Source organism: Sminthopsis crassicaudata, chromosome 4 (genome assembly GCF_048593235.1).
Source record: "Sminthopsis crassicaudata isolate SCR6 chromosome 4, ASM4859323v1, whole genome shotgun sequence".
Lineage (NCBI taxonomy): Eukaryota > Metazoa > Chordata > Mammalia > Dasyuromorphia > Dasyuridae > Sminthopsis > Sminthopsis crassicaudata.
In genome coordinates this window covers 292,818,612-292,840,857 of record NC_133620.1, presented here as the reverse complement: position 1 = coordinate 292,840,857, position 22,246 = coordinate 292,818,612, and the positions used below count along the sequence as shown (strand labels likewise).

At 38.1% G+C, this 22,246-nt stretch overlaps 1 protein-coding gene across 4 annotated transcripts; it reads right to left on the bottom strand.

Moving 5' to 3' along the window:
- Positions 1–2,204: 2,204 nt before the first annotated feature.
- On the bottom strand, positions 2,205–21,374 carry TRIM10 (tripartite motif containing 10). 4 transcript variants are annotated; one of them, XM_074264876.1, is made up of 8 exons: positions 21,082–21,374; positions 17,586–18,102; positions 14,287–14,382; positions 13,679–13,909; positions 11,817–11,839; positions 9,434–9,549; positions 8,258–8,290; positions 2,205–6,198 (listed from the first exon to the last, which is right to left on the bottom strand). In XM_074264876.1, exons 2-8 carry the CDS (start codon positions 18,009–18,011, stop codon positions 5,681–5,683), a joined length of 1,443 nt encoding a protein of 480 aa, XP_074120977.1. In that variant the 5' UTR covers positions 18,012–18,102; positions 21,082–21,374; the 3' UTR covers positions 2,205–5,680. The 4 variants fall into 4 exon arrangements, with proteins under 4 accessions (XP_074120977.1, XP_074120978.1, XP_074120979.1 ...); XM_074264877.1 differs by lacking the exon at positions 21,082–21,374 and adding an exon at positions 18,589–19,279; XM_074264878.1 differs by lacking the exon at positions 21,082–21,374 and adding an exon at positions 18,594–19,279.
- Between the last annotated feature and the right edge of the window lie 872 nt (positions 21,375–22,246).

Sequence of the window (22,246 nt, the reverse complement as noted above, 5' to 3'; positions counted from 1 at the left end):
AGGAGATGTAGAGGGAGTGGGTGGGAGACATATCTCCTCAGGGAGGGTGGGGGATGAGATGGGTGAAGACCATGCCTCGGAGATGGAGGCAACCTTCCCTCTGTTTACTTTCTCCTCCTTTGTCTTATCTTTTTTCTCAAGGTCATATGTTCCTCATTCCTCATCTTTCCCTGCCTCCTCCTGTTCTATCATATCCACTTCCTACTTCTTCCTCGTTACTTCCTGCTTCTTACTACCTCTTCCCTTTTTGTCACATCCACCTTTTTTCTCTTCTTGTTTACTTCCTGATTCTTTCCTACAGCTAACTTTCACAGGCTCCATTTTAGGGCACTGCTGGTCCCAGTGAGTTTGGGTTTACGACCCTCATTTGTTTAATGACTCTTCATTATGAAGTTTGCACTTCATTATCTACTCTTAATGGATTGCAGTTTGCACCTCTTAAAGTGCTTCTAATCACTTGATAAATGAGGTGATGCCTTTCTGGAATTCTGGAATTCCAGAATGATTCTGGAATGATTTTTAAATGTATAGTAGCTCCTAAATCCTTAGCTATGAAGGTCCGGGCTAGCTCCTCTGAAGGGCTCAGAATAAGTCCTTGCCAGGATAAGCCACGTTGTGGGCACCAAATTATAAAGTTCTGTGGTCTCTCAGTTGTAATCCTTCTCTGGGAGGAGATCTCTTTTCTGTAAAATCTTTTCCTCTGTGCCGTCTAAACTCAGTCCCAGCCTAGACTAACTCCAGGCTCAATGCTGCCTCTTTTATCCTCCCAGAGAATGGGCATGTGAGAACTCAGGGGCTTGTGGGAAAATTACTTCAACCAATGAACTTGCTCCTTTTAAAGGTTGTGTAAACTCTTTTTCAGAACTCCTTTTAAAGGTGAAATCTCCTTTAAATATGTAAACTCCTCCTCAGAAGTTCAAAGATGTAAAATCCCCTTAAAGGCCCAAACCAAAGGTGTGAACTAGAGAATTATTAAGTACCGATTTAGCACTTAGTAAGAACCTAACACTTAGCCTTCTTCTTCTTCTTCTTTTTTTTTTAATAGTTTTTATTTACCAGATATTTGCATGGGTAATTTTGCAACGTTGACAATTGCCAAACCTTTTGTTCCAATTTTTCCCCTGCTTCCCCACCACCACCAGATAGCAGGTCGACCAATACATGTTAAATATGTTAGAGTATAAATTAAATACAATATATGTATGCATGACCAAACCGTTGTTTTGCTGAACAAAAAGACTTGGACTTTGAAATAGTGTACATTTAGCCTGTGAAGGAAATCCAAAATGCAGGCAGACAAAAATAGAGGGATTAATCCTTAGCCTTCTTGTGAATAATTTGGGCATATTCCCCTTTTCCACCTCCCCCTTAAAGAGTGTGTATTCCATGGCAAAACTTTTGCCTTACTGCTAACACCACTCATGATTTTGAAGTATTCTTTATCCCAACTTTGAAGTATTCCTTATCTGTCTCTTGGAGGCTGATGAACAATTCTTACCACACAGGACCCTTCCTGACCTACCTCTGAGGTATACAGGTACACCTTTATTCTTACTAATAATCTCTATGCCTTTGATCCTACACTGCCCTTCACTCCATTGTATTTCAATTTGTCCTTGGCCATTGAAATGGACTGACATGAGATAGATAGCTCTGATCAGATTATTCAATTTAAAGCATCATTTATTAACCAGCCAGCGACTGACCCCACTAGATAGGCTAGTAGAGATCAGCCCTGAACCTTTAGTAAGGTACACTTTTAAGCCCATTTGCCACATCCTGGTACAGCCTTGCAGTTACAAATTTTGGGAATTACTGACAGTTTTTCCTTTACAATGGGGAAGTGTCTGGACGAGAGCGAGCACACAACAGAACCTGTCGACATGTTTTTCAATGTTGTCCTGACTTTGTTAGACACATACTTCTCGGAAAGTATGGGGTCTCATGAACTGGGGGACGCGGCCCAGTCTGAACATAACACTTCCCTTAATTTAGTTTAAGCAACATTTTCCTATAAGCCTGAGGCCCCTTGACTCAGGGATGAGGGGGCCAGTCTTTTGTCCATTTCAGCCATCTTCTGGTGCCAATTGTTAGAGCCCCCTAGGGTCCCTTGCTTACAGATAGGTGAGGCCTATTCTGACCAGCAGAAACTTAAGGCCTAATAATGCAGAGATCATGAATAATGATGAGACAGGGAGCCGAGGTGGTGCAAACTCTGTTTATTCCAGCTTCTACCAGCAGCCTTAAAGCCTTAGTTCCATCAGCATAGCAAGAGCTCTCTAAGCCAATCACACTAAACTACCAGGGACTTTCACACCTGTCTCACTCCCATCTCAGACATGCCACATAGTCAACAGGAGCAAAGCTCCTTATGCTCAATACCATCTTGTTATCCACAGGGCTGAGGCTCTTTCCTCCCAGTGTCATCTTACTCAACCCTTACAGCAAAGCCCTCAGTTTGCCTGAATTGCGTTCCGTTTGGATTGTCCAAAGATATCTGAAGGTTGGCAACTCCTTACAGATCATAACATAACATTCTCACTCTTTTTGTTATTGTTCATTTGCATTTTGTTTTCTTATTCATTTTCTTTCCTTTTTGATCTGACCTTTCTTATGCAGCAAGATAATTGTACAAATATGTTTATATGTATATATTGGATTTAACATATATTTTAACATGTATAATATATCAGATTACTTGCCATCTAGGGCAGGGGGTGGGGAGAAAGAGGAGAAAATTTGAATCACAAGGCTATGCAAGAATCAATGTTGAAAAATTATCTGTGCATATTTTTGGAAAATAAAAAGTTTTAATAAAAAAAAAAAAGATAAGATGGAAAGCTGGAACAACCTGGTGTGTACCCTAAATTTGGAAGAAGAAAATTTTAAAGGGTTCAGAAAAAAAAAAAAAAAAAACTAGGCTACTCTCCTGGACTTAATGATCTGTAGAAATCCATTATCCTTCAAGAGGAAATTAACTCTTAACTCTTCACAGATCATTAACCTAGCTGCAGGACTTAATTGTGCCCCCATACTACCTTCCTTGCCCCTTTTCAGCTTCTTTTTTGTTGTTGTTTTCCAACATTAGATTATAAGCTTCTTAAAGACTTATGCCTTTCTTTGTATCCCTAGTGCTTGGTACAGTTCCTGACACATAATAGACCTACAATGGATATTTATTGACTCTGACTCTGGATGCATTGAATCAAAACTCTCTGTTAAGGCAGCATGACAAAAATGATGGGATGGATTCAGAGTCAGAAAGTCCTAAGTTCTAGTTCTACTTCTAATACTGTATAAGCATAGGCAAGTCATTTAAAACTCTCTGGGCCTATACTTTGGATCCACATATTTTTTCTCCTTAACAGAGACCATCTTTGTGATGAGAATGAATTAATTTACCTGGACTTGACCATACCAAATTGAGCTGCTTAAAACAAGAAACTGTACAGCTAATGACAGAACTATAAATAATACTTATTCTGTGTTTAATCCCTGTAACTGAAAGCAATAAAAACCACCGGGCAGAAAATAATACAAAATGATGTAAATTCAAATTAATTTTTTTTTGACTACTAGATGTGGTTTTGACTTTATTTAAGAACTTGGGTATATTTGATGCCCTGGGTATATCCCAACAAAAATAACATTTCAAGATGGAATAAATACTGTTTTTGGTGACAGAAAACCTGACTTCAGCCCTTACTAGCTACATAACCCTGAGCAAGTTACTTTACTCTCTCTGGGTTTCTGTTTCCTTATCTGTAAAATAGTTACAAGAATACTTGTTATATACATCTATTATCACAAGGGTGCTGTCAGGAAAGTGTTTTACAAACCTCAAGCTGCTACATAAATGTGAGCTATTTTTAAATTATTTTCTCATTCTCTTCTTCAGTGGACATTCATATAGAATGATAAATTGCCTTCTAGTTTTCTTTTATATTAATGTTCTACATACACTGGCACATTTGGATAATCTTGCATCATCACAGTCATTATTATTATTAATATTATTGTTACACAAAGAAAACCCCCAAGGGAGAATTGACTCACAAAGAGCTGGAAAGCTGCCAATTTCTTATCTCATTCTGACTTCACCTCTCTTTAATCATGCATGGAATGGACAGCATTCCCTTAAATGGAGTCAAAGTCCCAGCCTGAACATGACTTGCACATTGGCAGCTCACTTCTTCCTTGCCTATTAGAAGAGGAGAGATTGAGTTACCTTGTTGCTATTGTTGTTATTGTTTAGGTCTGGTCTGGAGGAAACAGCTGCTTGGCATCTGTGACCGCATCCTGCTCTCATCTCTCCTCTGATGCTCAGTTTCCAACTCAAGTCAATTCCTGCTTCTCCTATCTTTTCAACACTTGCCCTCTTTTCTATTACACTAACATCAACCTTGTTTAATCTTGTTTCCTCCCTCCTAGATTACAACATGTAGTCTCGTAATTGATTGCTCCATCTCTAACCTCCATCAGACCCCTCTCACTCTAGTCCAAAGTGATTCAGTGGATTGAGCACCAGATCTGGAGTCAGGAAGACCTGAGTTTGAATGTGACATGGGACACTTACTGGGCAAGACAGCTTAGTTTCCACTGTAAAACAGTGCTTTATAGAGTTTACGATATGAGTGAATGCTTTAATAAAGGCAGTTAAACAAATAAATAATAATATAAATAAGATTTGCTACAAATCAATCAAAACTGGATAATTGTGAACTGACTTTAAATAGAAAGAAGGAACTGAGAGGATTAGCTATTTGTAGACTACAGAGAGTCAAAATTAATCAGAATCTATCTTCACTATCAACAGAGGTAGATTCTGTTATTGCTGGGTCATCTCATGTATATTCATCTCTAGATAAGAGCCTAGTAAAATCACTATAGATGGATACACTGAAAGCAAAGATATCACTTAACTTCCTCAGTTCTTCTAACTGGGAAGTTCCTTGTGCTACAGAATTCAAATCCCTCTTGTAATCAAGATGACAAAGCTAACGATTATTCTATTTCTTATAAATTCATGCAGTAAAATGTTAGCCCATATATAACAGTGAAGCAGATTTTTGGGAGTCATTATTACTCTGCACACATTACACGTGTGGTTACAACCCCCTTTCCAGAATCCCATAGGGAAGCCCATATCTCAAAGTTCTCTCTCACTACTTCAACTCAATCCTATTCCCACTGGATCTTCTTCTACTCTGAATGTTTCCATCTCCCTTCCTCTCTTCCCCTTGGATAACCCTTACTGTCCAGGTTAGGGAAAAAAAAAGTTGGATTCATTTGCCATTCATTGTTTGGAGTTCATAAATCTTGAAACACAAACCCTTGCTATACTCAGGATCCCACAAATGGTTTCCCTTATCCTAACACTTGATCATCTTTGATTCATTCTCCTCTTCTCACTATTTCCCTTCATTAGCATTAGATGGTAAGTAGCTCAAGGGTGAGAGAGAATAAGAGAGAGAATAAATGTCCCCAAGGGATGTATGATTCTGGCACAGAGGTAAAAGGATAGGTAAGACAGACAAAAGCATTTCATATACTCAGCTCATCAGTCTTGGACAAGGTTCTTTGCCCTATCTTCTTCTCAGGCTGTCTCCATTCAGAATGGATGTGACACACTCTTGACCCCTTTCACCCCAACCTCATTCACAAGAGGGTCTTTTCCCTCTCAAGAGCTCAAGGAGAAACTGGATCCCCTACCCCAGAGCCCAAAGAAAGGAAAGACCTTCCCAGTGAAAGAGGCAGTGAAGGTATAGATGGGCTCTTGAGTGATAGCATTGCTAAATGTCACCCAGCCCACCTCATAATCAAGGGAGACACGGATTTGCTTGGGATTCTCTTCCAAGGACAGCCGGGTAGGGAAGGAGCCCAAGGCTGAAACAAAACCCCAAGCTAGTCTCAGTGCCCATATCCCTTCCTCTGGCCTAAGCTTGAGTTCCCCTTTCCGTCGGACATCCTGGCTCACCACACCCATGGTACAGCTACCCCCATGGGCCAGGTCCACAGCTACCACCCATGTGTGCCTCCCTCCCACAAATCCAACTTGGGCTAGGACACAAATGGCCCTGTCAAAACGTTGTGGACTGTCTGGTGAGGTCTGCCATTTGTAGGAAAACTGAGCCCGCTGGTGATCTTCTGATAGGAGGAGCTTGGGATGTGATGTCTGAGGGTCTAAAAAGATATGAGCTGGGAGAAAACAAAGAATGCATACAATTTGCATTGATGTCATAACTGTATGGGGGAAGGTGCAAAAATTGCATTTGGCAACAATTTCTTGCTATAACCTAGGCAGAAACTCTTTCCTCTTCTATCATTTTAAATATACTATTACTTTCCAACACACCCTGTGAGACCTTCCCTTTATTCAAGCAGTCTGCCTTTCTTGGAAAGAAAACTTGATCTGGAAACCAATGGACTTGAAGTATAATCTTAACTTTCCCACTGACTTGCCCTGTGACGTTGAATAAGTTACTTTACCCAGGAGAATTGGTATCATGACTTAATCTAACTCTCTTATTTTCCAAAAGAAAATTAATCCCAGAATAGCAAAGTGATTTACCCAAGATACACAAATGATAAGTAGCAGACCTGGGATTCAAACCCAGGTCTCTAAATTCAGCACTCTTCCATCTGGAAACAGGAGTGCCATCTCCTCATTTCCAAAGTGACTGCACTCATATTAGACTTATTTGGATTCTCCACTGTGTACTTTTCCCCTTTTCAATTTTCTTTTATGTGTCTTCCCTCATTAGATTGTAAACTCTTTAAGGGCAAGGTCTGCCTTTTTCATAGTCGTATTTCCAGCACTTAACACAATGCTTGGTACAGAGTAGGGACTCAATAAATGTTTATCAGTTATTAACAATGGGTCTTTAGATCTTTCTGTAAATAAAGGGTATTAGACTAAGCAATCAGCAAAGTCACCAGAGGTGAGATAGAATCAGCTTATTCACCACTGGAGTGTCAATTGTTAAAATTTTCAACATGAACATTAATACCTTCAAATCTAGTCTTAGACACTTAATAACTATGTGACCTTATTTGCCTCCATTCCTCATCTGTAAAATGAGTTGGAGAAAGAAATGGCAAACCACTCCAATATTTGCGAAGAAAACCTCAAATGAGGTGATGAATCAGACACCACTTAAATGATTCAAGAAAAATTTTCATTTTGAAAATTGACAAACACTAAATTTACTTTCAATTTCTTGTCCTTTTGATTGTGTACATTTAAGAAAGTGATAAAATGTGTCATGAATATTTTTTCCCCTCTGAATAGCTAGTTGCTAAACTCTAGCATATCCCTGTTTCAAGCCCTGATCTGCAAGTCCAGAGTCACTTAAATGGACTATTCCTAGTAGAATGATGAAGATATGCTCTAAGCCCCAGTATATTTCTTTTCTCATAACTGTCCCCCTGCCTTTCTATTTAAGACCAGTCCTGTCTTCCAAATTCAGCTTAAAGCTCTCCTCCAGGAAGCCTTCCCTGAGAAAGACTCATTCCACTTGGATTCACCATTCAATTCAACAAAGTGCTGTTGCTCAGTCATTTCAGTGTTTCTATTTGGAGTTTTGTTCTTTTTTTTTTTTTTTTTTAAAGCAAAAAGAAATGGAGTGGTTTGCCATTTCCTTCTCCAGCTCATTTTACAGATTTTTACAGATAAGTAAAATCTATTTGTTTCACAAACAGATTTGCCCTAGATTACATGGGCAGGAAATGTTTGAGGTCACATTTAAACTAGGTCCTGGCTTCAGGGGTATTACTCTATTCACTACATTATCTAGCTGCTTTTCAACAAATGATACTTTTTTCTTGGTAGATTTAGTAAATAAAAAAAAAAAAAAAAAAAAAAAAAAAGCAAACCTAATAATAGTGTTTATTCTGTATCAGGGTCTGTGCTAACCAATTTACAATTTTTTTCTCATTTTACTATCACAATAACCCTGGGAGATGCTATTATTATCCACATTTTATAGAAGAGGAAACAAACAGAAGTTAAATAACTTTCCCAGTATCACATAGCTAATAAGTGTCTGAGGCCAAATATGAACTCTAGAAGGACTATATCTACTATTTCACATATGTAGTCTCATCATGAAGGTCCTCAAGGGCAAAAACTGTCTTTTCTTCTTTAGTTGTCTCCTTAATATATAAGCACTACTGCACAAGTCTCTCTCCTTATTTGGGGAAACCAGGATTATCTTAACATACATGTCCATATTTTTTTGGGCCCCAAGACACTCACCTGGTTCATAGTCCAGTTCAAAGAGCAGTTTTTCTGTAGGAAGGGGGAAAAAAGAAGTTGGGATTTATGTCTGATTTAAGTAAAAATTTAGAAAAAGTTCAACCCTTCTCTTGACAGATGTTGAGAAGCAGAGAATTAGTGAAAGAGGCTCATAGAGAATCATTCAGAGATGTGCTGGAGCAGTCTCTAATTCATTTGTGAGAGTCAATTGTTAAATTTTCAGTGTGAACATGTATAGCTCAGAAATCAATAATTTCTACAAATCAGGACTTGATTTATTATTTTGTTGATTTTATAGATTTAAGAAAGTGATAGAGAAAATGCTAATTTTAAGATTAAACTTAAAATTACAAATGCATATATTTTCGTTACCTCTCCTTCCCACTCTCAATCTTTTGCCTAGCTGTTAAATATTTGCTTGCACATACAGACTACAGGTGATAATAATAATCACTGGCATGCATATAGTACTTGGTTTGCAGAGTGTTTTACATTCATAATCTCATTTGAAGCTCAAAATAGAGTCATTGTTAGGAACTGAGGGAAGATAGGAGGAAATTTAGAAGAGAAAAGACAACATTACTGGAGGCAGTGTAATATAATAAAGAGAGCCCTGCATTAGAAGTTAAGAAACTTAAATCCAAATTTTGGCTCTGTTACTTATTGGCTGCACAACTTTGGAAAAACCATTGCCTTTATCTGGCCTTGAGTTACCCAATCTGTAAAATGAGGCATTTGAACTAGATGATATCTAAGATCTTTTCCAGATATAGCGATTTTTGATTCTCAATATTTATCATAAATGCTCTTGATTTTTCCTACTGTTGAAGGTTAAAATTTTTCATTGTTATTTTGCTATTGATAACCACCTTAATCCATTTTCCCCCCTCAGAAACGTTAACTCTCATTTTATATTCTCTTCACATCATCTTTGTAAAAGGAAACAGAGATTATCCTCCTTGTCCTATCAAATAAATCTATAGATGAGCAAATTTAGACACAAACTGGTAAAGCAATTTGCCAAAAATCACCCAGCATATCAGCAGTGGAGCTAGGAAGCAAATCCAACTGTTATCTATCAAAAAACAATTTTACATTATTTAGGATTGAATTATCTGAGATTTGCGACAATCTTTCAAACTCCCCTGATTTGGGGGCATAAATAGATCCTCTCACCCAAAAACATCTTCATTTCCCTCTGCAGTTGAAAGGCCTGTTGGGGGAAGTCCCGGATCCTCTCCCCCAAGTCAGGTGACACAGCTTCTGGTTTCCTGCACTTCCTAGTTTCACATCTAGAAATACACACATAAAAAAGAAAAACTATGAAATCCTAGAGATTATCCTGCTTGGAGATTCTTTGGACACTCTGAGCTGGTCACTAGTTTCTTTTAACTCTGGAATTTCAAGTCCAGGGACACTCTCTCCAAAATGCCTTCCATAATTGGGACTAACCTCATTTTCTCTTTGAGGTTTTTTAAAAGTTGGGAATGTATATGTGTGCATGTGTGTGCATGTGTGTGTGTGTGAGTATCCAAAATATATGCAATAAATACAAGGATTGGATTTATGATTTCATAGGTATATGATTTCACCTCCAAGTGAATAAAGTCCCTCCATCAAGGCAGGTCAATACTATCTTTGTAACTTATTGTCTTAGAAAGATTTCTAGACAGAGAGAGGTTAAGTGACTTGCCAAGGAGGTACATCTAGGCAGAACTTGAACCCAGGTCTTCCTGGCTCAAACTCAGGTTTCTATCTACTGAAATGGATGCTGTCCCTAACCTGCTTATGCACTCCTGAGACCATGAGAACATTATTTCGATCTCAGCTCTGTCTGCAGTCAGAACTTTGTTCCTCAGTCCCTAATGCAGGTGGTATTTTCTGTTTCCAATTGCAGGTACACACAGCCCCCAGATATGCCACCTTAAGATCTTGACAACTTGACAAATATAAAACTTAAAGAAATAATGTCTTAATACCTCTCTGGAAATGTAATTCTTAATGTGATAACCTGAGCTTCCTGTCTGGGAAAGGAACCCTATTATTATAATGAATGCTTCAAAGAACTCCTTTGTAGAATTTTCCTATAATTTGATACTGACCCTGGTCCTGACAGGGCTCAGTCCTGTCTAGTGACAATAAACACTCTTAAATTTTCATTATTTTGGCTGTCCTGTATTTTCTCTCTCCTGGACACTTCACTAATTTTCTTATTATATAGATTCATGATAACACTAATGACTCACATTTATATAGCACTTTAAGAATTAGAGCATATTCATCTCAACAGTGAGACAATTCAGGCCAATTCCAATGATCTTGTGATGATGAGAACCATCTACACCCAGAGAGAGGACTGTGGGAACTGAGTGTGGACCACGCCATAGCATTTTCATGCTTTCTGTTATTGTTTGCTTGAATTTTATTTTCTTTCTCATTTTTCCTTTTTGATCTGATTCTTATTGTACAGCAAGATAATTGTATAAATACATATGCCTATACTGGATTCACATATATTTTCCATTTTTTAACATATATTGGATTACTTGCCACCTAGGAGAGGGGATGGGGGGAAAGGGAGGAAATTGGATCACAAGATTTTGCAAGGGTCAATAATGAAAAATTATCCTTGCATATGTTTTGAAAATAAAAAGCTTCAAAAAAAAGAATTAAAGCATACTTTACTTTATAACAACACTGTGTAAGTCACTTACCTAAGATGACATAGCTAATGAACATCAGGGCTGGAACTCAAACCTCTAGGATTCTTTTTACTACACTCAACTCTCTCTCTATGTGGAATATGTGAATACTTCTATGTAGCTATTTAAATGTATATAGATATGAGCTTACTTGTGTCTAGTGCATGTATATTCCTTCTTAGACATTATATAGCCCTTTCCTTGTACCCTTTCATTGTTGCTATTGTCCAACCATTTTCAGTTGTGTATGACTCTTTATGTCCCTATTGAGATTTTCTTGGCAAAGATACTGGTGTGGTTCACCATGTTCTTCTCCAGCTCATTTAATGGATGAAGAAACGGAGACAGGGTTAAGCAACTTACCCAGGGTCACATAGCTAAGAAGTGTCTGAGACTAGATTTGAATCTTCCTGCCTCCAGATCCAACATTCTATACACTGTGCCATCTAGCTGCCCCAGCTCTTTCATGATCTTGTCATTTTATTTGGTATTTCAGTTATTGTGTAGGTACTTTATCCAGTCTGTTAGACTGTGAACAACTTAAGGGCAGGAACCTTTCTGGTACTTAGCACATAGTAGGCTTTTACTCAGTTTGATTTTTTGTTTGTTTTTTGTTAGTTGTACTGACTGCTAGGCAAGCCCACAGTGCCTCCATGCAACTCTCAAAAAATAGTTAGATTGGTAGATATTTTCCGCATTGGGAATTCCCAAGTCTGAACCAGATGATGATGATAAATTTTTAAATTAAAAGTGTGTGTGTGTATAAGTATAATGCATATGTATGACACATATGTACACAATTCATGTGTTTGTATGTAGTATTTGTACATGAGAGGAAGAAGGGAAGAATCACTTGCCTGATCAGAGTACTCCTGATGTCCTAAAAGAAAGAGAAATACCAAGCATTCAGTTCTCATGTTTGCCATTTTCCTGAAGGTTACTAGAAAACTTGAGCCCCACAGTCATGGGCCAACTGGCTGGACACTATCATAGGATCCCATCATTAGAAGAGATTCCAAAAGTCACATCTAATTTAGGGTTTATTATCTGAAGCATGAATCTCACCTATAATATTTCTGACTAGAGTTTAGTAGTTGCTTTTTTTTGCTTTTCTTTTTATTAAATTAAATATGTAACTTTCAAAGTTGACTTATTTGTGATTCTCTCTGATCTTTTTTTTGTTCTTTTTTCATCATGTCAGGGATCAGGAAAAGGACCAGGATAGGAAGTCAAGGGAAGAGCAATCCTATCCCTAATCTCTCTCTGGGTACATTTTTAACAATTAATTTTCCAGAAGAAAAACAACAACAACAACAAAACAACATACTCAAGTTTAATTTGCATTATAAATATTTCTCTACCACTTTATTAAGTGATAATAATGAACAAAATAATAAATTAGACCCTTTTATTATTGTTGTTTTGTATCTGATTCTTCTTGACCCCATTTGGGATTTTTTTTTTTTTTTTTTTTTTTTTGCTGAGGCAATTGGGTTAAGTGACTTGCCCAAGGTCACACAGCCAGGAAGTGTTAAATATCTGAGACCAGATTTGAACTTAGGGTGGGGATTTTCTTGACAAAGATACTGGAGTGGTTTATCATTTCCTTCTCCAGTTCATTTTACAGACAAGGAACTGAAGCAAACAGGATTAAGTGACCTGACCAGGGTCACACAGCCCGCAATTGTCTAAGACTGAATTTGAATTCACATCCTCCTTATTCCAGGGCCAGCATCATATTCACTGCACCACCTGATTGTCCAAACTTAAGACCTCATTTGTAACATTTGTCAATTTTTGAAGAGTAAAATACTCACACTGAAAATTTAGTAGTTGGCTTTCAAACTATTTCATTTCCTTTTTCCATAATTTCTACCTATTATTTTTGCTAGGTCTTCCTAGCCTTTGGAGAAGTATGGTATTACCCATGCTCCTGCTGCCTATTTGCAAGTCCAAAATATCTTCACTGCAGAAAGAAGTAGTGAGGTCTTTTTGAGCTCTGAAATCCTGAATATCTATAAAGTGACTGACTATTACATAAGGTAGAACATTTTGTCATTATTTTCCTCTGTTGCCAGGTAGCTAGGTGGTACAGTGGAGAGAGTGCTGAACCTCATATCGGGAAGACTCTTTTTGAGCTCAAATCTAGCTTCAGATACTTCCTACCTGTGTGATCCTGGGCAAGTCACTTTATTCTGTTTGCCTCAGTTTCTTCATCTGTAAAATGGTCTGGAAAAGGAAATGGCAACCACTCAAGTATCTTTACCAAGATAATTTGCTTTCCTGAACTCAATGGTCCTATCTCTGCCTTAAAAATGAGAAGGGAGAAATAAAGTAGAGGAGGGACAGGAAATAAGAGGTAATGATAACTCACATTTTTATAGTTTTTTACAAAGCACAAAGCACAATGTTTTAATACTTAGCCTTATTAAATAGGCACTTAATAAATGTTTATTGACTGTGAAGTAGGTATTTAATAAATGCTTTTTCATTGATTCTTTAAAGATTCCCAGAAAAGGGCTCCCTTGGTTCTTTGTTTCCATTTATCTCAACAAATAATATTGTATACATCTTACAGAAGAAGAAACGAAGGCTCAAAATTAAGTGACTTGCTCTTAGTCATATGATAGGTGTTATTGTTTTAAAACACTAAACACAATGTTCTTTGCAGTGTGCCCCCAATAGCATAAATGGGAAAAAGTGTTTTCACATTGCTCACTTTCAGCAGTTTTCTTGCTGGGTGCTTCAGTTTTTCCTCCAATTCTGATATCAAAGCATTAAAACGGGAGATCTCACTCTGGACAAGGGATTCAAACTCATTCTTCTGCTTCAAAATGTCTCCATCCAATTCTTCCAGCTGGGTCAAAATTAAGTACTGCTGCCTCTCCAGGAACTGGCACATATGCTCAAATTCTGAGATGACCTTTTTTCTCTTGGTGGCCACCTGAGTCTGGAGAGCAGGGAGAGGGAACAGAAAGATCCTCAAGAAATGGCCCGTTTCCTAATCCTCCTTTTCTTCCTCCTCTCTCTTCCTCTTCCTCCTCCTCCTCTTCCTTTTCTTGCTCTTCCTTTTCCTCCTTCATTCCCATCTCCTCCATCTCTACCCTCTCATGTTCCTTAACACTGATATTCAAACTGATACTTTCCTGCAGGAGACACAATTAAAAATCCCAGAGAACCCATCTCCTTTCTCCCTTGCTTAATGCATTATAGTATAGAGGTAGCAAGAAGACATAAAATGACCTCCTAGGTCCTATGCAAAGTGTGGAGGAATCGCTAATAGGATTTCACTAGCGGGAAAGAGAGGATGGTGCATTAATGACTTACCAATAAGATCTGGATTCTTTGATTCTCCCTGGACTGGATTCTTTGAATGTCTTCTCTCTCATTCTTCAAAGATTCTAGACAACTATGGATTTGTTCCTGAGAAGAGGGAAGGAATCCTTAGAATGAAAAATCAGAAGAATTCTTTGAGAGTGAGAGAAGTTATCTTTTTCAGCCACTTCCCTTTAGGCAGGTCCTGCCAGTTAAATTATTCTCTTTTGATTCTCTTCTGAAGGGCAGCTAGGTGGTTCGGTGGCTATATTACGAATCTTGGAGTCAGGAGAACCTCAATTCAAATCCTGCTTCAGACACTTACTAGCTATGTGATTCTGAGCACAAGTCACTTAATCTCTTTCTGCCTCAGTTCCCTCATCTGTAAAATATAGATAATAAAAGCACCAACTTCCCAAGGTTGTTTGAGGATTAAATGAAATAACATATGTCAAGTACTTTGCAAACCTTAAAATGTTATGTAAATGCTAGTTAATGCAATGCTCTATTTTACCATTTCCTCTCAAGTTCCTTTGATAAATATAACATGACTCAAAAATGTGGGTGTCCCCCAAGAAAGTGTTCTGGATCCTCTCTTCACTAGAAGGGGTCCCACTTCACTAACTTCCTATAAGACATTACAAACAGGATGTCCCATAAGTGCCTCAAACTCAATACATCTAAAACATAACTCATATAATCTTTCCCCCAAGCTCACTTGTCTTCTAAACTTCCCTATTTTTGTCAAGGGCATCACCATCTTTCCAGGCACCCAAGTTCACAATTTTAATGGCATGCCTGATTCTCATTAACACTCCCCCCACGAATACAATCAGTTGCCAAATCTTGTCATTTCTATCTCCACCACATCTTTCATGTTTGTACCTTTTCTCCACATATAAACAGTTACCATCCTACTTCATGTTCTCATCACTTCCCACCTAGACTACTGTAATAGATTCCTAAACAGTCCTCCCTTCAGCCTCTGCTCTCTCCAGTTTAGCTTCTATGCGCCCAAGTGACATTCCTGAGCGCTAACTCTCACCAAGTTACTCCCATATTAATAGATTCTAGTGGCATCCTGGACATCAAATATAAATTCCTCTGTCTGATATCTAAAACCCTTGACAGCATAGCCTTAAATTACCTTTCCAGTTTTATGGCACATTACTCGTCTCAGCATCTAAGTGCAATTTAGTCAAACTGGCCTTTTTGCTGTTCCTCTTACATAGCCCCCATCCATCTTTAGCACTGTCTCTTCTCCATGTCTAGAATGTTCTTTTTGTCTCAATTTCATGGAATCCTTAGTTTCCTTCAAAATTCCACTTAAATACCATTTTTACATGAGGTCTTTCCTGATGTTCCCAGTGCCTACCTCAAAATGATTTTCCATTTTCTTTCTTTCCTTCCTGCCTCTTTCCCTCTCTCCTTCTCTTCCCCTCTCTCCCCCCCCCCCATTCTGTTTCTCTCTCATCATAGTACACCAATACTGTCCATGGGGTTTTCTTGACAAAGATATTTGAATGATTTGCAATTTCCTTCTTCAGTGGATTAAAGTAAAGTTCACTGAATTGTTAATACAACTAATAAGTGTCTGAGATTGGATTTGAACTCAGGTCTTCCTGACTTCAAGTCAAGCATTCTAGCTACCCCAGCACATAGCAGGTATTTAACAAAAGCTTATTGACTGATTAATCACATATTTAAATAGTCCCAAACAAGAAAATTCCATCAACATTCTTAATCAGATATTCCCATTCAACTCAAAAAGCATTAAGCATTTGTAGAAATAAAGACAAAAATTAACCAAGATCCACATTCTATGAGATTCAAAATACTGTGTGAAATTTCCAAAGTTTTGTAGAGAACTTTCAAAGCTTGGGTTCCTTTGCTCAAATCTGACTCCTTCAGACCCTAAATCACTTGCCCAGTTTTCCTCAGACCCTTGTCACAATCTTCCCTTGGTTCTTCCTCCTCAGATGACTCCATCCTCCAACTCCACCTTGCATCTGCCTTGCATCCTGCCTTACTGGGGAGCCTGTCCTAAAGGATGACCTCAATTCATCGCAATGAAGTTTAGGCCTATTTCCTCTAGTTTGATCCTCAGTAGAGAATGGTCAACACAATTACTACCACGTGCAAGTTGGGTACACTGAGGACACAAAAATAAAGACAAAAGAAAAAAAAAAAAAACCAGTCCCTATCTTCAAAGCACACACATTTTATTAGGGGATAATGTGAAATAAGCTCAGAAAATTTATTGAAGCCAGAATGTGAATTACTTGGACTACTTAAATAAGTAATATTGCAGAATAATTTTTAAAAAGTAGTGAGAGTTCCTTACACCAATGAAATCATAGGTCTTGTTTAGTCCAATCCTTAACATTCCCAACAGATATTCTTTAGACCCCAACAAAAGACATCCCTGTCACCCTCATTAATAGAGAAGTTACAACTACACACCTATACACATAAAAACAAAAATCATTTGGAGTGGTAGAGGGGAAAGAACAATGGACTTAGAGATGGAGTAATTGGGTTCAACTACCAGATCTTTTAACTTACAGTCACTTGGGCCTCAATTTCCTCATCTGTAAAATGAAGGAATCCATGATTCTATGGGCATAATGTAATGAGAAAAGCCCTAAAATCAGACTCAAAACATCTAGCTTTGAATCCTAGCTCAGCCATACTAGCTGTGTGAACTTGTGGAATTCAACAAATCTGTCTGATCTTCAATTTCTTCATCCCTAAAATAAGGATAATAATCTTTAGCAATCAGAAAAAAAAAAAAAACAAATAAAATTGTAGAATCAAAGGCTGACAATTGGAAAGGGGACCTTAGAGATAGATTGTCAAGTCCAACTCTCTCATTTTACAGATAAAGAATCTAGATCAAGAGGTTAAGATACTTGCCAAGCCACACAATAAATTAACAACCAGGATATGAATCCAGGTCTTCTGAATCTAGAGCCCATGCTCTTTCCAATGTACAGGGATATATATATATATATATATCTGATATAGCTGATTCCAAAAGTGTCAAATACTTATGTAAATGCACTGACATATTATCACTGTGCTCCCAGAAGAAGAGCATAGCATCCAAATGGCCAGGGAGGTGAGAGAAGGAGGAGAAGGTAGGAAAAGTGGTCCTAAATCATTATAAATAATCCACAAAGCAGATAACAGAGATGATCCTCGGGCACTAGACATCATCTATTTCTAGTTCCAGGATTATTTACTTGAAGCCCTGAAATCTGGTCCTGGGAGTCTTGGACATGGTAACACCCCTTTCCCATCTTTCTTACCCTGTAAGGATCAGCTGCATCTTTCAGGAAACGCACCGTGTGGGTCCTGTGCTCCAGGGCTTCCCGGCACTTCACACACAACTGCTTTTCATCATCTTCACAGAAGAAGTAAATTTTTTCCTCATGTTCCTCACAGAGGTCCTCTTCCAGGCCTGAAGGAGGTGCCAACTTTAGCTTCTCGATGTTTTCCACAACACTAGCCAGCTGCCAATTAGGCCGGAGTCCTCCACGACAGAAGGGATCCTTGCAGAGTGGGCAGATGGGTTGCTCACCAGGCCCCGGACCAGGGATCTCACAGTAGCGGGTAAGGCATCCCCGACAGAAGTTGTGGCCACAGTCAATGGTAACAGGTTCTCTCAGAATGTCTTGGCAGATGGGGCAATTAACTTCATCTTCTAGGGTGGTTAGGGAAGTAGCTGTGGCCATAATGATCTCAATAATCCCTTACTGCCCTCAGGATTGGTCCTTAGTCTTACCTTTTTCTCTCTGATTGGCTGGGGATAGGAACTAGGGTCTCCTAGGAACACAGTCAAAAAGACTTCAAACACAACTCTAGTATACATTTATACACAAACACAAATGCACACATTTATACACATAATCACATATAAATTTCAACAAGTCACATATAACCTTAATTTATCCCACAGCATATAGACAGTACATACACAGAAGTGACCACTTTCTGTCTGGAACTTCAGGATTCCGCCTTTCTTTGTCCTGTTCTTCAACCCAAGCCAACACACCATACTAGTCAACAACTGGGAAGTAGTAGTGCAGAGACTTGCAGAGACTTTAGAGGTGACCTTAACTGCTCTCTGCTTTGGGTTCCATGATCTAGTGCTCCCCATCCCCTTTGTCGGTCTGGACAACCATGACCAGAAAAGTTAAACCCAAATTTAACCCAGCAAAGATTATCTACTCCAAAAATAGTATCTCCTTTTCAATGCATGGGGCAATAGGAAAGGGGAGAAAACTGGTTCACACAGGGGCAATGACAAACCTGACCTCTCCCAACCCCAGCCCAGATGTCTGCAGGAAGATTGGTAGTATCAACAGCGTCAGGCTGTTGACATCTGTCTACTATATGGAAGGGGTGTGAAGGAGTTCTGATAAGGAAACTAATCCCTGGTGTTTTCAAGGGATTATACTTGTTTTGGCTTCCCAGTAGGTTCAGAAGTGAAGCAAATTAGGTTGGGAAAGGAGGTGGGGTATGGGACCAAGTAGTTTAAACAGTGCTTGAACAGGGAAAAGGAAAGTGAGATGATTTGAGAACTTGTTCTTGAGGAGATAGATGTTTATGGGAACCTTGGTCTTGGTCTTGGAGTTGAAAGATTTAGGCACTTATGAACTGAGTGAGCATGGACAATTTATTTAACCTTGCTGAGCTTCAAATTTCTCATATATAAAATGGGAATGAAAATCACTGTAATTACCTATATTGCAACACTAATGTTAGGATAAAAGAAGATAATGGATTTTGGATTTATACCTATAAGTCAGGTGCTCTTACTATATTTTTGTTTCATGGGCCTTTTTAGTGTCGGAGGGGGAAAACGTCAATTTTTTTTGAAGCCAAAAAAATTCTTTCTTGAAATAATGCTCTCAATGGATAAAATTTAATACATAGATCACAAAAGAAACTGGTAATAATCTAATAGAGGTATCAAAATTGAAAAAAAATTCTTGGTCCTTATGGTAAGAACCCCTGTTATAAAGTGCCATATTAATATAAATAATTATTGTTACTATCAGGATATTGTTATTACTATTCAATGTACCTGAATATAAGCTATATCCCTAAAACCAGATTTATTTAGGAAAAAATATTAGGGAGAGAGAAAAATAAGAAAAAAGAGAAATATTAGCTAGGAAAAAAAATACAATTTTAGGCTGCATTTAGATCTTCTACTTACCAGATATGAGGAAAACTACAACCTGTATTCAGACCAATATGGCATTATTATCCTTTCTTCAGACAGTCTTTCTAGTAATGTAATCTGACCTAGGAGTGCTCCTATTCTAACAATCCTGACTGTCAATAATTGTAGAGGATTACTAATTCTAAAGCCCTCTGACCTAAGAGGAAGTCCTCTGGCCTAGGAATGTAATAATATTTCTTCCTTTGGATTGTAGGAAAGATATATTAGTAATCCTGAAACACTTTGACCTAAGTGCTTTTGTTCTAACAATCTGCCTATCAATGATTTCAAAGTCTTCTGGCCTTAGAATAGTGCTACAAACATTACTGATTGTCAGATAGATACTCTATTGGTCAGCAATAACCAAATTCCTGAGACAATAGTGAATAGACCACCCCTCAAACCTACCTAAAATTAGCAAATAAGTAACATGAAGCTCTGGCCAACTTTGCTTTATAAATCTATCCCATGCTCTTAGGTCCCTTGCTAATTTCTTTTGGAACTTACCTTGCTACAATTGCCATCACGATTATAATAAACTTTGCCCCTTGACTTGGATATGGGTTCAAGCCTGCAAATTCTTTTCAAACACCTTGTGACACTGGTTTGTTACCCCAAACTTTTAGAGTCCCCTTTCCCTACCTAAACATTTGGTGGCCTGATATGGGGAAAATGCGACTTCCCTTGGCTTGATTCTTTCCTTGTCAAGTTAAGCCTCCCAATTTTTTTTCTCTCTTAATCCTATAGTTGGTACACTCCAGGCCATTGGAAGGTTTATCTGGGTTGTCATGAGCTCTACTCTCAGCAAATTTTCCTCGACTGGGAATTTCCCAGACTGGGAAATCTTGCAATCTTCAGGAAAGTTAACTTTGCCACCCTCTCACCTTCTCTGGGACACCAGATAAGATGAAGTGCTATAGGATAGGTTTTGGCAAAATTTTATGGCTTATTGATAAAGATGGAACAGTTCTCTTTCATGTCATTTTGTTTGTGTCTGTATCTTTGTGTAGAAAGTCTGTGTCACGTTTGTTCTGTGAGCTAGATTTTGTTCCCAGGAAAGATTTAAAAAAAAAAATCTCTGTAGTTAGAATGCTGGAAAAAGTTCTTTAAAAGCCTAACAGTTTTTCTGTGGACTACAGCTCTGGCCAATTACAGAAATAAAGTTAGCTAATTAAAATTAAAATAACATCTTATCAGATTCTCAAAGTTTTGAAAGCAATGATTAAATAGTTTGACAGTTAGTCATTTTAAGATGGCAAGAAAAATACCTGAAACATTGGGTATAATTCCAGAAACTTAACCCATTCTGAAAGAAAAGAAAAGGAAAGGAAAGGAAAAACAAACTGGGTAAGTAGCAACTTTTTGCTAACCTCTCCTTGCCTCCTATCTTGTCCAGAGTCCCCTTCTGCTCCTTTGGGAAAGCAACCTAGAAGGTATTAAGGGACCCTCTCCACTCCATTCCCTGGAGTGGTCCTGCTTGTGGGAATTGCAAACAAGATCAATATAGCCCAAGTTCCTCTATTTACTAACTCCTCTCATCTCAGAACTGTAGGTAAATTCAAATTCTGCCTCACCTGTAGAAGTAGGGGAAGCAGCCTGGGGACCCCACACAAACTTGCTTAAAAACCTCCCCAACCCAGCTTGGGAGAATGGAGAAGATGTGGAAGTCGGGCTCCATGGTCAGTATTCCCTGAGCCCTGGCACCTGAAATTACCATCACAGGGATATCCTGGCACCAGTCATTCCAGCTTTCAGCAGGTTCTGTCCAGGATATGCCTGAGAGGAATTTGGGTACCCCTGGCACCACCCAGCATGGCAGTGTGAGATAAGAAAACCAGTCAGCCTCTGCATTTGGTAAGATCAGCATTCTCTGTTTCAATTGTGGATATGTATTAGCTATGTAATTTGTGGTAAATTATTTTCTCTCTACCCAATTTTCTGATTTGTAAAAAGAAATAATAGTTGTAAAGACCACATGAGTGCAAAAGTGCTTAACTTAAAACGTGCTATGTGAATGTTAACTGCTTTATTGGATATAATTGCTTCATATTTGATACCGTTATGGGTTTTTTTGATGTGACCAAGAGATAAATGATTTCTATGTGTGAGTAAAGTAATTCGAAAATTTGTCTGAGATATGGTAGTAAAAACAATTTTAAAGGAGCTCTAATTAAAGCCCACTAAAAGATATGTAAATTATAATCAATTTGCACTGATAATATTAACAAAACAATTTTGGAATTTTAGAAAAACAAAAAAGCAATTTGCTAACTCTGGCTACAAACAACCTGCTTTTGAATTATCTAGAGTCAGACTTCTGAGGGCCCTGTCAGTAAAAACTGGCACCTTAACCTTTTTTTTTTTCCCCCTCAGAAAAGAGAAATGATTTTCATAAATTGGAAGATGACAAAATTGCACAAAATTGCAATTCAGTTTGTCTAAAGACTTTTCATCAGAATCTATGGAATCTCATTAACTAAAATTAAGTCAATTTTAAAGTCTCCCTAAAACAAAAGGGGGAAACTTATTTAAGAGAAAAGAAATTACGGCTAAGACCATTTGGCTATTAAGAAAATTCTAAAATTGTTAACTAAATTACTTGGTGTTATTGTTATCATGTTTTAAGCCTTATCACTTCACCTCCAAATATGAGGTATGCAACACTTTTCCCCCTTTACAGAGCTGGGGAGGTATCAAACAGCACAGCCCACAAAAACACTAAGAATAGCTGGGATGGGC

What these genes read in the sequence shown, in the direction of transcription:
- TRIM10 (XM_074264876.1), bottom strand. Translation starts at nt 18,011, where the DNA reads ATGGCCACAGCTACTTCCCTAACCACCCTAGAAGATGAAGTTAATTGC. An exon ending in AAAGAATCCAGATCTTATTG is followed by an intron (nt 13,910 to 14,286) that starts GTAAGTCATTAA and finishes CCTGCTCTCCAG; the next exon opens with ACTCAGGTGGCCACCAAGAG. An exon ending in GGAAATGAAGATGTTTTTGG is followed by an intron (nt 8,291 to 9,433) that starts GTGAGAGGATCT and finishes CCCTTCCTACAG; the next exon opens with AAAAACTGCTCTTTGAACTG.